At 38.3% G+C, this 15,707-nt stretch overlaps 1 protein-coding gene across 1 annotated transcript in view; it reads right to left on the bottom strand.

Annotated features, from left to right (window-relative positions):
• The window catches only part of LOC124306285 (uncharacterized), a 215,504-nt gene that overhangs the window by 163,087 nt on the left and 36,710 nt on the right, over positions 1-15,707 (bottom strand). Inside the window, exon 2 of the mRNA XM_046766812.1 lies at positions 7,338-7,621. Coding sequence (XP_046622768.1) covers positions 7,338-7,621 — 284 coding nt within the window. The remainder of the gene's footprint in view (positions 1-7,337; positions 7,622-15,707) is intronic.

Raw genomic sequence — 15,707 nt, forward strand, 5'->3', positions numbered from 1 at the left:
TTTTCACCCGAAATTTCTCGTTAGGTTGGAAAAAAAAAGTATTGGATCAAAGTTTCCAGATCCTGTAAACTTTGCTGTATGAACTTTTATCATGGAACGCGGAAGAGTAGACTTCCAAATTAAACTACGACGAATTGGTAAATTGAATTATTAAAATAATACCATCTTTTAGCAAAACGAAACGATTTTGCAACCTTCCGGCTGATCGTTGATTGGCTTTTAATCTATAAGCTCTTTCACAGGAGAAAATAAACATGTTTCACATGTAGACAAAAATTGCTGATAAGAATTGAAAATGTTGAATCAAATTGCTCTTTTAAAAAAAATGTAGAAAATGCATCATTTGCAATTTTCGTAATTTATTTTAAGATATAAAAGTATTAGGTAGTTGTAAAAAAAGTGATATACATGAGAAAGGAAACTCCAATGAAGTATGAATTTGGAACTTTATCGGAAGCTGAGACATTTGGCCAAAAATTGTCTAAATTACCTTTAAGTTATCATTTTTGGTTTGTTTTTTCAAGTTTCTCTCTTTGCTTCAAAATATTGCTGATACTAATACAACGTTATCAGTTGGGCTGAATTCAATCTGATATACTAAATCATAAGTAACTATAGTAACAAACATCACTACATGCCTTATACATCAATAATATAAACAAATATCTTGATAACGAGATATTGGATTTGACTACCAATTTTTCAAAATATCACACGATCAGTTGTAAGATCGAGAATTCTTCATACTTTCTCCTACTGTATTTGCCCAATTTCTTTTTTCAAAATTAGATCTATGTTCGAATGTACGACAAGTTGCAATCCGGTTCGCCATTTTCATTATCGATTGAAAGTATATCAGGTATCTCGATATCTGGTCGATGCAATTCCGCAACCATAACCAAACTCATTCGAATACTGGGTGACCCATCCGCGCTCCCGTCCAGAGATGCGGTAGTCAGCAGGATGCCCGGTGCAGTGTTGGCTGGCATTTGAAACATCATTCCAGGCACGCGGTCGGCACGTCGCGTCGCTAGCTTCTCGGCCTGACCTCCGATGCACATTCGCCATCACCTCGAGTTATGCCCTGCAGCTTACCGCGGCTCGTCGAGGCGCGAAAAGCACAACCAACAGCAAGATGTGAGAGAGACTGGGAAAGCAGAGAAACAAGAGGCCGGGATTTGTGGACGCTGCTGCCTCAGTGACACGTGCCTCGATTATTCACTCGGTACCATCGCTGCGCAATTAACTTTTTGCTATGCTAAGGATTCTGCATTTGCAATTCACCGTTCAAGAAAGTCAAGTTCAGGTGTCGGTCGACGAAAAAATGCGTACCGATTTATACGCGTGCACGGACACCCGAATAACTAGAAATTTACCGAGAATTACATCGCGCTGATTAAAATTTCAATTACGAATATTGTTTCCGAAATACAACAATTCAATCTGCAATTGAGATGTTCTAACGGCAAATAAGTTTTTTCTATCGGTTGAAAATTTATTCTCAATAACGGAAAACAATTGTGATAAAATTGATGAGTTTTGAATCGATTGAATTTTTCTTCATTGGTCAAATTTTTAATTCGTTATATCAATTATATTTCGGGTTTCACATTCAAATGAAAACATATGGATCAAAACTTTCTAGTCCGGCGTGAAAGTATTGATAGTAAATTATCTCATAATACATCTATTGAAATAGATTATTTATCCCAGGAAAATAGCCGTATTTTTCAAAAACGTTACGTACAGCAGCACTGAAACACGGTACTGATAAATGGATTCTGGCCCGTAATTTCAATGTATTCGATTTATCCAATTGAATGTTAGTTCAATAAATATCACGATGTATTCAATCTGGGTATTCAACTTTCATTCGGGCAATTTAAATATTATATACGTATTCGGAGCTGTTAATTTCCAATCACTAAAAATTCGACGTTTCAATCGAGCATAGATGTACCTTTTAAGTAAAACAATTTTTAAACCGTTCGTTACATATATATGAGAAAAAGCAAAAAAATTCTGTGCGTTAATAAAAAAAAAAAAAAAAGTCACCGGGTCTGAAACAGATCGTTAAAAATCTGAACAAACTTTTATACCGCAGTTAAATTTTACCAACAATCTTTGAATCGGTATAAAATTACTCGTGAATAACAGAAAATAAATTCGGCAATCAAACTTCTTGACAATTTGCAAGTAAAAAAAAATAAATCGTTCTTGTTACCTTCCTTCGATGTTCTGTTAATTTTGATAGATAATTTTTGTTTCCGCCGGATAAAAATAGTACAAGAGAAAGAATCGCGACGCGTGTCTGTGCCAGGCAACACTCGGACAATTACAACGTACAGTTATTACCGAGCGATTAGTTATTATCACGCTGCAGTCTCTGCCGACTAGCAGGCTGCCCGACATGGCAATGGCGTGGCTCGTATATCACCGATAATAATATTGCGGAGCCGCTCGTTCGAGGCTCGTGCTTAACAACCTCAGTTGAACATATACACACGTTCGCGTGTGTGGCCTCCTTCATGTGGGTGCGTTTTACGTGTGTAAATACCGTATAACATAATACACATCATATCCACGTTGCATTAAACTATATACATACATTTACACACGACGCGTATACACCCTTCAGACCAGAGTACAGATGACACACTCGGCCGCTCGTAAAGACCTCGTTAACCAGGACACGGCCACTCAATTTCAACGACAGAAATTATCGATGATTTCAGATTTTTATCATCGAAACAGTGGGATTTTTTTTTTTTTTTTTTTATGGGAAAAAAGAGAATTTGGTGAATTTTCATCATAGACGAGAAAGGGACGGAGTTAAAGTTTCGAAAACGCATGATTCTGAATTATTTAGTGGCGAAATTTGAGGTAAATTTTACGAAACAACAAAATTTCGAATCGTCCGAAAACCAACGGCTCCAAAATCTAAATATTTAGAAAAAAAAAAAAAAATTCCACCATATTGAACCGCCGTTTGAAATTTCGCAATCTGACTCCAGATTCGTGGTAGCGACTCGAAAAACCTCACGGTACCAATTTTCATTCGAATCCGTTCATTCGTTCTTAAGATGTCATCATTTTTACTTGATTTTTTAGAATTTTGTTTTTTAAATAAGTGAAAGAGCACCGAATGAATCAAAGCCAAAATTCAACAAGTTCTAAGTTTGGAAAATCTGCGTTGATTAAGGCAAAAATCATCGAAATCCGGTAACGCGTGATCAAGATATCTTCAGATAAAAAAATTGATCACATTGTGACATGCGTACATACATCTGTCAATCATTAGTGGTGATTTTCTAAACTTCAAAACGTGGCGGTCTAGTGAAAACGCAACTTTTCATATTCGCAGTGATTACAGTACGTAATTTCCTTTTTTCTCCAAACGCAGAGAAGCAAGAAGGTAAAATGGGACACGAAAATTGTTGAAGTTGTAAATTTTGCCAAACAATAGTGAACGAAATGATGGTAAGACTGCGACGATTACTAGACCGCAGACTGTATGAAAGATAGAATACTGTTCATCCGTGTACGTAAGTACAGTCAAATACGATCTACCTTCGCAGCTCAACTCAACGTTACGTCTTCGCCTGCGACCTTTTCCTCCTTTTCCTCCTCGTCACCATCGTCATCATCATTCGTCCACGGAAGATGCGCGTCAACGACAGACGACGGATTGTCAGAGGCAGAAATCCTTTTCATGCTCGTCAGTTATTCGCTTCCAGATCCGCGATTAGATTCGTCTCAAAGATACGGTTACGCGGATACGTATGGAGTTGTGCAATTTTCGGTACATCGCGTCGTGTTTCGTAATTGTATAATAACAATTTTCAAAAAATTGGCGGAACAGATGCAACCATCACAATATTACATCATAATTGTTTTGAGAAGGTGATATTTTAGTCTAGCATAGAGGAAAACACGCCAATTTATACGATTTTGGAACTTGTAATTTTCAAAATGACGATGCAAATGACTCAAATTAAATTGAACAAATTTTTTCCTTGCACTGTACACTAACACGTGAGCTCACATCGCACCACATACACTCGGAAAACAATTTGGTCGTAAACAAAGTTTTAGGGTTACGTGCATCCGAACAAATATTATTTTCGCACAACCAAAAAGTTTGGCTGATCATATAGTACGCAGAAAACAAAACGTTTCAGCAATGTCTAAGAAAAGGTTTCACATCACAATCCCGTAGAGTCTGTTGCGATTGCGAAACCAGATTTACACAGCGAAATCGTTTTGTACACATTGAAAAATGACTGTTCAATTGCTGTAGCTGATAAAATTATCGTTTGATTATAATTTATGCCGCATAATAAATTATGTGCCACATCATACAATGACAAAGAAATATGCCATTGTGAATTGAGAGGCTGATTCGATGATTTAGTTCTGCTGATTGTACTAGACAGATGCCTGGAGCTCCTCCTAATAACTGCTCGTCTTACTTCTCTCGCGAGAAAGGATTTTTCACTCGTCACCGAATATTTTACCGCTTTAAAATTTTTTCTCAATGATTTACGATATAACATTGTTTTTTATAGCGGTGATCAATTAGTAGCTCTCATGGTTTCGTAAATTTGACTAATCTTTATCCACCAAATAGATTTAGTGAACTCTATGAAGTGACTTGGTTAAATTGATTGAATTAATATTGAGATTTTGTATTTATAAGTATATTTTCTACAATCAAATATTTTAGCAATCTTGAAAAAATCATTGCGGTAATTTTGATATTTACAAGAAAATATCGCGTTCCCAAGAGAAAATTTACTTCAAGATGTGTCTAGAAATTGATTTTTTTACAAAATCAAAAAGTTTTCTCTGACTGTACAAAAAATGATTTAAGATCAGCGCAATGGGCGAATCATGTATTTGTTCGAATAAGAATTTATCTACAGGTTGAAGTTTGTAAAATTAACATAACGATGAATTTTTAGGAAAACTCGGTACATCGCAACATTGAGATTATCTAATATTCAGTAAACCATCATACAGGATTGAAAAACTGATTTTAGCAAATGAGACTATTTCCAACTCACAATTTTGCGATACATATAGTAATTTTTGTTCAAGAAAACAGGCCACGGGAATAAAATTTCAACTGTCAATAAGTTTCGTGCCTGTTTATATTGATATAGTATTTATCAAGTTTTCAAAGTTATTGATTCAAATCTCGTCAAATATTGGTGTTCGTCAAAGAGCTCTTTGCGGTCACAATAATTTCAAAGCTTTCCTAGCGGCTGTGAAAATTTATTCGCGTATCGTCACGTTAACGTTACCGACGCGTCATTCAATCTCGCGATGATTAATCAACATTTAACGAGGCGACCTCGCGATAACTGATTAGTTCTCCGTTGAGACGAAGTGTCTGTCTTTATTTTTTTTTTTTTTGTTTTCTTTTTCTTCTTCTTTTCTTTTCGAGAAAATAAAGGAAAGATGTTATACTGCATCGAGGAGTAATTTCGTCGACATTTCGAAGCATCAACGCGACGTGTTTCACGGACAAGAAACGATCATAATATACCAACGGTGAGGGGAGGGGGGGGGGGGGGGGGGGGAAACGCCGACGGAATAGCAAATTCGATCGTCCGAGGATCTAGAGGATCAAAAGGATCAAACGGATGACAGGTTACATACATTGTCGAACGTGTAAGTGAGCCGGGTGGTGCAGGTTTTTAGATTTATCCTGCTGCACGCGCGTAACACGCCTCCAGGTATAACAAGACAGGGAACAGGTAGTCGACGACTAACTGGGTCTTCCCTCTTCCCGATTCCCGATTCCTCCCCTCATCCTCTAGTGTTGGCTCTCCTTCTCTCCGCCGGCGGAGTTTCAGCCATACTTTCGTTATCTTTCTTTTTCCCGTCCGTGCGTTGGTTCGTTTTTTCGTACGTTTTTTCCTCGTCCTTTAATAATAAGATAGCTGCTGTTGCTGCTGCTGCTTCGGATGCTGGCGAGGAGAGGAACGCGAGAGGTGTTCCAAGAGGCGAGACAAATCGCGCGGACGGGACTTTTGTGTCCGGTTGAAGAATCCGGGGGAAAGGAAGAAAGAAAGAGAGAGAGAGAGAGAGAGAGGAGGGTATAAAGAAAATAAGAAGGGTATAAAGAAATAAAAGTCCCGTCCCTACGGCGAAGAAACGGCATTCACTGTTTGCTCGATTTTTAATTTTCGATACCTGCAGCGCGAACGAATTTCGACGCCCGGATCCATTTAATCTACGTTAATTAAACCTGCGGCTGCAACGTCGACGGAATCTGCAGGTATTTTTCACCTGATCGAGGCCCCCACGGCCATAATGCATCATGGGCGCCTGAACTCTCCTCGAAAACCAGTTTATTTAATCGACGCTTTCATACGCTTCTCGGTACTCCACCGTGCAATGATTTACAGAATATATATGTCGGAGAATGGCCAATTATCACTTGCGAACTTTGTTTTGCGTCTTGCGTGTGGGACGCATATTAAACTGTTTGTTTAACAAGAAAACTCCGAACTACGATCGGTACAAGTTTTTTTTTTTTTTTAATTGCATCATTTTTTACCAAAATTTTGTCAATTTTAGAAACCGCGCGATTTATTCTCAGCTTCAGACTATATAGAACCATGACGTGGCAATGTCGAATAGTGCGAATAGTATGTGTGAGTGTTTGGTGAAAAAATGAAGAAATTTGCAGTGAAAATGATACATTGCCCATTAATTTCGATGACATAACCGGCAAACTTTTATTCTATTTTTATGGACCTCCCTATAATTGAGTAAAGTTTTTTAGATTCGACAGTAACTACGAGTAGGTACGTTGATTTAAAAAAAATGTCCGGATTTTTGATATCGCGTAACGAAGAACGTCATAATAACGTGAAAAGCAAATATTCGTGTTATCTGCCAAAAGACTGAGTTTCAGCTTATTGTTTAAACGAGTATCGACCATATTTCAAATTTCAAAGCTCAAAATCAGTTACGCAATATATTCAACAGCAAAATAGTTGCATGTGAAAAAATTTTCTCCAGTCTAGCGGTGAAAATTTTGTCGTCACATTTACTCTACTAAATAATACATTTCACAGTTATAGCTGAAATGTTTTCGCTATTAATTGAATTTTTTTCGATCAAAAACGTAGTGTTTGAAATTTCCGCATAACAGTTCAAAATCTGTTGCAATTCGGAAAAACTGTTTCTTCTCACGACGTATTGACATCGCAAAAATAGTTTTCGACGATTCAACGAAACCTTTCTCCCAGATCTCGTGAACAGTGACGATGATGGTAAAAATGACGCATGTTAATAATAACGGTAATGATCGTTGGCCTAACCTGTGTCTCCGTTACGTTGAGTAGTTTCGCCATCTCCGCCCTCTCCGATGAGCTAAGATATTTTTTTATCTCGAACTGCTTTTCAAGCTCGAATATCTGCCTCCCAGTGAACGTCGTCCTCGCTTTTTTCTTCTTCCTCTCGGCCTCGCTGGCATCCTCAGCTTCACTGGTCACCCGCACGTCTCCCGCACCCCCGCCCTTAACAACCGGAAGTACCTCCTTCACTCCGGTATCGAGTTTCTTCCGCTTTGCAGGCGGCGTCTTGGCTATCTGAACACCACCGTCTGTAAACAAATACGAAAATCGTACAGATTATAACTCGTTGTTATCGTTGTTGTTGGTTGGAACACGGTTTTCACTTTATCGCATGATTTAACGCCGATTCGTTTCGTGAAATTGACGCTTTTGGGGGCGGGGTTGAAAATCCCAATTTTTTGGTGGCGGAATTTAAAGTAAAATAAAAAATCGAACTCTGACGCATCAAGAAAGTTTCGAATGATCCGAAACCTGACGCTCAAAGTGCCGAAAGTATAAAGTTCTGAAAAGGCGTCAAAGTTCGGAAAGTGCGAAAATGTGAAGATTTAAAAATCCGAGACATCGAAATTCCGAATGATCGAAGATTTTCAGTTATGCGATTTTCTGGCTTGGTGAAATTTCATCACTTTAACCCTTATTTGTTTTGGACGTTCGTAATCCTGGTCATTCTGATTTACAGATTTTCACATTTTTTAAACCCACTCGTTGAGTAAACTGCGCCGCGTGAGTATATTTTAATTTTCGGAAATTCGCTCTATCGTAACTTTTACAATTCGGAACTTCAAAAACTCAGACATCAATTATCTTTATAGCCTTATAGTTACGTTGAAAAATGATTGCAAAATATGCGCAGGTAAAAGAATGAGATCAAGTTTAATTAAATTCACTTGAATAAAATTCATCAGGATTATACGATCAGTCAGTGTAAACGTGATTCTTAGAACAAGAATTATGCCAAAGAACGTAAAGCAAAAGTATAGCTCTCACGATCAATCTTACCAACGAATTGAAACCTTTGGTCCGGTAAATGATTTTATTTTGCTACGTTCTATTTCTTAAAAATAGTTCAAAATCACTGTTTCTAAAATATTACCAAATAGGCGGCACGATTCTTGGTTACTTTATGTGGCCAACAAGTCCACATCAGCAAAATGTTGACTTACAACACTTGCATTGCGAACCCGTCGTAAGAGTACTCAAAACACTGTAACATATTTTTCGATTACGATAAAAAATAAAAATTAAAAATTGAAAAAAAAAAAAAAAAAACTGCATATACAATGATATTGACCAGCAACTTTCCCTCCGTGATGCAACCGTGAAAAGCCAACCCAACTCATGTTCCCCACAGCGTGCACGAGTCGCCAAGTTGAGTCTGAAAAGCCCGGTTTGCCCCAAATTTGTCAAACCCGATTGAAACCGGTCGGGCCGATAAATTCCTATAAACTACATATATATTTCCGTAAATCTTTTTCCGGCAATACCGAGGGCCGTATAAGTAAGCATTCTCCCACCCTGTAACCGTTTCGAGGGTAAAACCTATCGATCGGCAGGTATATCGCCGTCCGGCAATTCACCCTAATTAGCGCGAAGCTTGCATTAATAGGATCAAGTTGGCGAGTATCCGACGGCGCGTATAGACAGACACACACCAGAGCGAGACGTGGGAGGAGGAGGAGGAGGAGGAGGATGAGGATGAGGGGGGCAGGCAGGTAAGCCGTGTAACGACGTGGCCGCTTGCGCACAAAGGCCTGGGTCATCGGCGAAGGGCGGAGAGCCAACATGATCGGTTTTCGCTCGCTCGCTCGCTCGCTCGCGTCGCGTTCGCCTCGCCTCGCCTCGCTTCGCTCGCTCGCGCGTCGCGTTGAGTCGAGTCGCGTTGCGTCGAAGCGGAGCGGAGTGGGGCGCAAACCCCCTTTGTTTGTAGTCGCCTCGCAGCCTCGTGCTAACAGTTCTAATCGCTAATCGATGATGACGGCCCGTGTCGAGCCGCCCGCTTATATGTATACGCAGGCAGTGAGCTTGGCTACGCCTCGCTGATTGCGAGTGGAAGCTGCTAGGCCAGCCGAGTGAGAGGGTATAAAAAAGTTTCGTAAGCTATCGATGCAATTATTTGTCAACCAGATAGCTGCTCGGGTTGACGGGATCGCTGCTTCCAAGCTTTCCGTGGTTGGGTGGAAATTCCGAATTTAAAAATTTCCGAAAGCGCCGAATATTGAAAAGACGAAAATGCTGAAAGGGCGTGATGATGACAAATGAAAGTTCCGAAAGTCCGTAGATGAGAATATTTAAAAATCTGAAACATCGAAAATCCGAACGATCAAAGCTTTTCGGTTCTGTGAATTTTTGGGTTGGGGAAATTTCACCACTTGATCTTTATTCGTTTTGGATTTTCGACATTTTTATGTTTGCATTCCTGGTCATTCTGATTTTTTACACCCAGCCGTTCGAAAAACGACGCTGTGCGAGTATATTTTAACTTCCGGAGTATTACTGTATCGAAATTTTATTCTTCGGAAATTTGCTCTATCGGAACTAGAATTTTTGGAATCTGATATTCCGGAAGTTTGAACCGTCGGATTCTTCACTTCAAGTTTCGCCATCGAATGATTCGGAGTTAGGCGCTTTCCGAACTTTTCAAATTCGAAATTTTGAACCCCGCCCTTCATGCAGGTTCCTGCAGGGTATACAAGTGCATTGTACGTTCGAATTCATGGCAAATATTCTGCCGATTATCACACTTTATTACATTTTTTACTTTATAGAAATTTGACTTTCGATTAAACCTGAACTACTTGGGTGAAAATTTTCCTTCGCTCCGACTGAAACGATCAGTAATTCGCTTGAAGAGGAATAATTTATTCAAATCATTATATCATTCAACTGTACGGTTGATTGAATTTATGAATGATAAGATCTGTGTTCTTGAATCACAAAAAAAAATTAATTATACCGTATAATGTATCATCCGTTTCACCGTTGGATTCGAACGAATGCCAAGAATTCGGAATACTTTTAACACTAAACGTATTATAATCAGTCGCAAGAAAATCGTTAAAATTCAATTTTAACGAAAAATATTGGAAAAACATTTTTGAATTCTGTTAACCGGGGTACAATCACGTGTTTAAATGAGAACGAAAATAACCGTTAGCTTAATTGGAAATTAAACGATTCGAATGGAAAGACGCACGTGCGTTCCTTTTATTATTATTCGTAAATATGTATATAAAGTAAAATATCCCGAACTCAAAGGTGTTTGCAAACACATCAGAAGTCACCGAACAACCGTGAAAACAAGTCGAACAACACATTTAAGTGGTGAAATAAATTAAAATTATTACAACCATAATTCTTTCGATACAACGCAGTTTTAAATATAGGAAAAATATTCATAAAAATTAAAAACAAACTTAATCGCAACTTGAATCTTACACTCAGAACAGACGTATCAATAATTTTAGAACCCGTATAATATGCTCGGTATAATCACGCTGTTAATGAGATATTGAAAATACGAAAAGCATATCGCACGATAAGATATTTTTTCAGGCACATAACGGTGAAAATTTTTCGTTTACCCGAGGGCGTGAAAATTATGGTTCGACTACACGGTAAGAGAGAACGGACAGAGGCGCGTGCCGTGAATTTCCCTCCTTTGATACGGGTACCTTTACATAATAGTAATGGATTGCTACTTCAACAGGCCGCGGTCCTCTTTCCTGCTGTGAATGGTAATTGCCTCAAGAGAGAAATAGAGAGAGAGAGAGAGAGAGAGGGAGGGAGGGAGGTTCTTCGTTCGACAAAGATTAAACAATCTACCTCTATTTGTCTTGTAGTTTCACGTAGCCGCAAAAGGTAACGCTTAACCAAGTGTTGACAAATTATTTGTCGTTTTGTTCATTTCAGAACAGTAAAAAAACGAATAATATAAGAAATGTCATCATAAAATTTCACGAAAGAAAATGGAATGTAGATTTTACTTCTGTTGTGTTTAACGTGTGGCCAGCACTTTTTTGGTGCCAAATCTACATCAATATTGTGATAGATCTATCTAAGCATATTGTAACTCTTATTACCGGATTTGTAACTCTTCATTACCGCATTTGTAATCTTGCCGCAATTGCTGTAGATTTTACAACAAAAAGGTGTTGCAATTCTTAGAAATAAGTATATTCTTGAAGTGGACCATCTTTCGAAGTCTAGAAAAACAAAAACAAAACACAATAAACAAAGTTTTTCGGTGCTGAATTTTCAGCTGTATTGTTCTGAAAATGGAGTTGATGATGTAGTTAGTAAAAACTTATTTCCAGCTAAACTGAGATTCGGAAAATACTTGTTGAATTAATTCCACGAAATGGACTTATGGACTATTTGTACATTGACAATATGGACTAATGTACGAACCAAGAAAACATACAAATCATTCTCTGAAAAGACTCATTCAAATTCTGAAGAACTGATAAAAATAAACAACCAATAAAAGCTTAAAACCATATCTTCGATGTAATTCACCACCTAAATTCACTGTTGAATTCGTTCCGTTTGTTACAAATTATTCGAAAATCAGTAAACCAGACTGAAATAATTCCATTCTTCGGCTTATTCATTATCAGGTTAAATCTGATTGAAATATAAAAAACAAAATCAACATAGGTATCAGAAAATAGAAAAAAAAAACATCTTTTGGTAATTGAGCTAGTGTAGTTGCAAAATATCACGAGTAAATAGTTACACCGCGCAACGTGAAGGAAAAATAAAAGAGGAAAAAGTAAAACGTGAAAAAGTCAACGTCGAAGAAAAACGTTAAAGTTCAAAGTGAGCCTGGAAATTAATTGGCGCAAAGGAGCAAATGAAGATTATCTTTGAGGCAAATTAGCGATAACGACCAGCATTGTTCCTCGGTTAGGTATAGAATGCAGTGATTCACTAAACATGGCGTCCGATGCGCAGCTAATTCATTCACGGGCCCAGAGCGCAATAATTCCGAGCATTTTGATAGGCTCTTGAGCGTTACAGTGCGATGCGATAAATACATTAGAGCGGTGAAAAGAGAGAGAGAGGGGGAGAGAGAGGGAGAGAGAGAGCCTGGTATACCTTACCACGCGAATTTATCTTTCCTGATTAGCGTAACATTGTTTCACGTAGGCTGTCCACGCTCAGCGCCGACGCAAGCGAATTCGCGATTCGCTCGAGCGAGCAGCAGGCGAGACGCGGACCGGAAAAGAGGAGAAGAGTTTGATGATGCAGCGCGTCTCGCGCTTTTGCCAGCGAAACAAAAGGCGCTGTATTATATACGTTTACTTATATTGTACACCGCAAACGGCGAGTAATTATAATATTATTCCGGAAGGCTCCGAGGATGAAAGAAGAAAAACTTGAGATAAAGGGGGAACGAAGCTAGGAAGAAATTTGTGCGAGAAACTGGGAGAGAGAAGGAAAGACTATTGTTTCATACCGCCGACTCTGTATTGCGTAGAAAAATGAAGTGCCGGAGGAAATTCAAGTTCAATTTAGCGATGGTTAAAAGATTTAAAACAATTTAATTGGAGAAACTTTTTTACGAGGTTAAACATAGTTACGTTATCGTAACGAAACATTACGGGAAAAAAAAATCACTACTTTCTTAATTTTTCAATGATTTTCAACGAAGTAAGATTTCGAAGTATATGTGTGTTTTTACTCGTTACGGTTTACCGAGTTTCGAACAATTCCAAAATCGCGAAATAACGATTTTTCCTCAGCGTGAGTCGTTACGATAACGTTACTAACTTCGATATGATAATTTTTGTTCCTGCTGTTAAGTCAGGCTAAATTTTATACCCAACGAACGTAAATTTGCAAGAGTAAGAAACTTCGTAGATTATTGTAGCGAACGTTTACGTATAGCAGATACACTTTCGGGGTATAGGTGAATATACAACTGAAATGTAATTGCTCTCGGAATTTCTTCTACACGGGATGATGAATTGTTCAGAATCAATTTGGTTTTTCATCATAATTACGGGTAATTTTATACCCTTCGGAGAAACGTCAAAATTCCAGGACGAGTCGGAAAATTTATTACCGAAACGTCGGAAATTTTTTTCAGTCTAATCGTCAGTGACAACGTTTCATTCGATTTATAACAAAAGATTTGAGTTAAGGTATTTCTCCATTTTTTCCAACATTAACAACTTTTCAATTTACCTATCGCAACATCGTACGAATAAATTTTTTTGTATCTAATCAATCAATATTGGATAAGACAAAAAAAAAAAAAAAAAAACGTTCAATTCTTTCGGCACAGTTAAGAAAAAGCGTGATTAAACTTGCAGTGTGGACACTTTGACCACCATGCAAAAAAAAAAAAAAAAAAAAGAATGTTATTCAATGATTCATACATTCTTTTACCAACGAAAAAAAAAAACAAATCTTTTCGTGCACTATTAATCGGGTAAATGATTTTGAGTTTTAAAAAACGTTACCTAGGGTGCCCAAGTCCGAGGTGCCTAAAAGATGTCGACACGTCGTTTTCCGATCAGTTTACGATCGACGAATGAATCGGAGCAACCCCTACAGGTCTGAGGGATCAGGCGATGGTCAGGCGATCGGAAATGACGTCAGCCGAGGCTCGTTAGCCGTAGAGAATAGCGGAGGGTAGGTAGTTTCTGGTACGGATTAGCAGTTGCTACGGGTGGCCGGAGGTACGTAGCAGGTAAGTTTGCGTAGGTGTAGAATGTAGATGGACGCACGCAGGGTACGTGCAGTGGTTGTGCGGGAAGCAAACGCTCGCCGTTGTAACGATAGCCGCTCAGCCAAGAGACCATAAACGCGAAACACGAGGCTCTACACCGTCGATGATTGGTTTACCCTCGGTAAACCGTCCGACTCTCCTCTGTTCCGTTCCGTTCCGTTCCGTTCCGTTCCGTTCCGTTCCGACCGGGCAACCGATCGACCTACCAGCTCTCACCACCCGACCGTAAACACCGCGGGGAAATGGCTAGATTGGCCTACGTACGTGCTGAATTAGTTATTGGGAGCGAGGGAGAGAGAGAGAGAGAGAGAGAGAGAGAGAAAGAGGGGACGCGGAAGGCGATCGAGTCGCCCGGAAGACGCCGGGAACGAATTTTCTTTTTATAATTTCACCTCGATTTTCAATTTCCTCTTGCAATGTTACTCGGTTAGACAAAGGAAAGAAATAAGTCGGTACTTTGGCCGAACTTGATGGGTCAGCCTAGGAACTACCCGCTTGGATATGCGTTTCGAGTTCATAAATCATAAGCAAATAAGATCTTTTATTTTATTTTATGGTGATTTTTTTCATTCGAATAATGTAAAAATTACTAGACTCATTGACGACAAAATCTAATCAGTTCTTATCCGAAAAGATCCACGTCGATTGATACCGAAAGAATCAAAATTTGTTGATCCGTTCTCGAGATATAGTCGTTTTTTATTTTGTTTTTCGTAACTTTGCTGTCCGAATGATTTCAACAGTACTGAACCGATGGAAATATAAAATGTAATCAGTTTTAAGTTTGGAAAAGACGCGTCGATTCAGATCAAAATCATTAAGATCCGATAATTTCGGGGTGATTAGAGAATTGAAAACAGAACAAGAAAAGATATTATTACCATCCCGGAAAGGAAAAGTTGACTTCTCGACAGACCTCCAGGATTTAAGGGGGCTGGATGGCCAAAAATCTAAACCTTTTATTAATTTTATTGAACGATGATCGTACATCTGGTGCTTATCAAATTATTATATTTGTGAACTTAAAACATATTTACGAACAAAAGCTAATGTATTCAATTATACTTTTTTCCAACCGTTTAAAAATTGTTAAAAATCAAGCAGATTCGTTCGGTTCCACTTTTCCACGATGGCTCGTTGTAATCGAAAATTATTCTCTATCAAGTGACGAAAACAAATTTTCTTTCTTTTTTTTAGTAGTCAATTTAATATCGCTACTTGTTGATCGCGATTACCAATATCTGTATGCAAAAGTGTTCCAACGAATTTGTAGAAAATATAAATCGAACGAATCTATCAAATGTTTCAACAACTTTGATACGATTAGAAATGAAGCATTCGTATTTTAAAGTTTTCTTCTCCACTCCAGTATTTTCTATTTTTTTATTTTTAAAGAGATATTCAAAGCTTACGTATATAATAATTTGATGAATACTCAACGTACGATTATCGATTTCTTAGCCAATCAACCTTCTTCTATTTCAAATATGACACATTGAGTCATTTATTTAACGTCTCAAAAGTCTATTTTACTTTGATAATTTTTGTAAATTCAATCTCCCTTTCCCTTAATTGGAGACTAACGTTGAATCGAAGGT

This window comes from Neodiprion virginianus, chromosome 5 (genome assembly GCF_021901495.1).
Source record: "Neodiprion virginianus isolate iyNeoVirg1 chromosome 5, iyNeoVirg1.1, whole genome shotgun sequence".
In the NCBI taxonomy this organism is placed as follows: domain Eukaryota; kingdom Metazoa; phylum Arthropoda; class Insecta; order Hymenoptera; family Diprionidae; genus Neodiprion; species Neodiprion virginianus.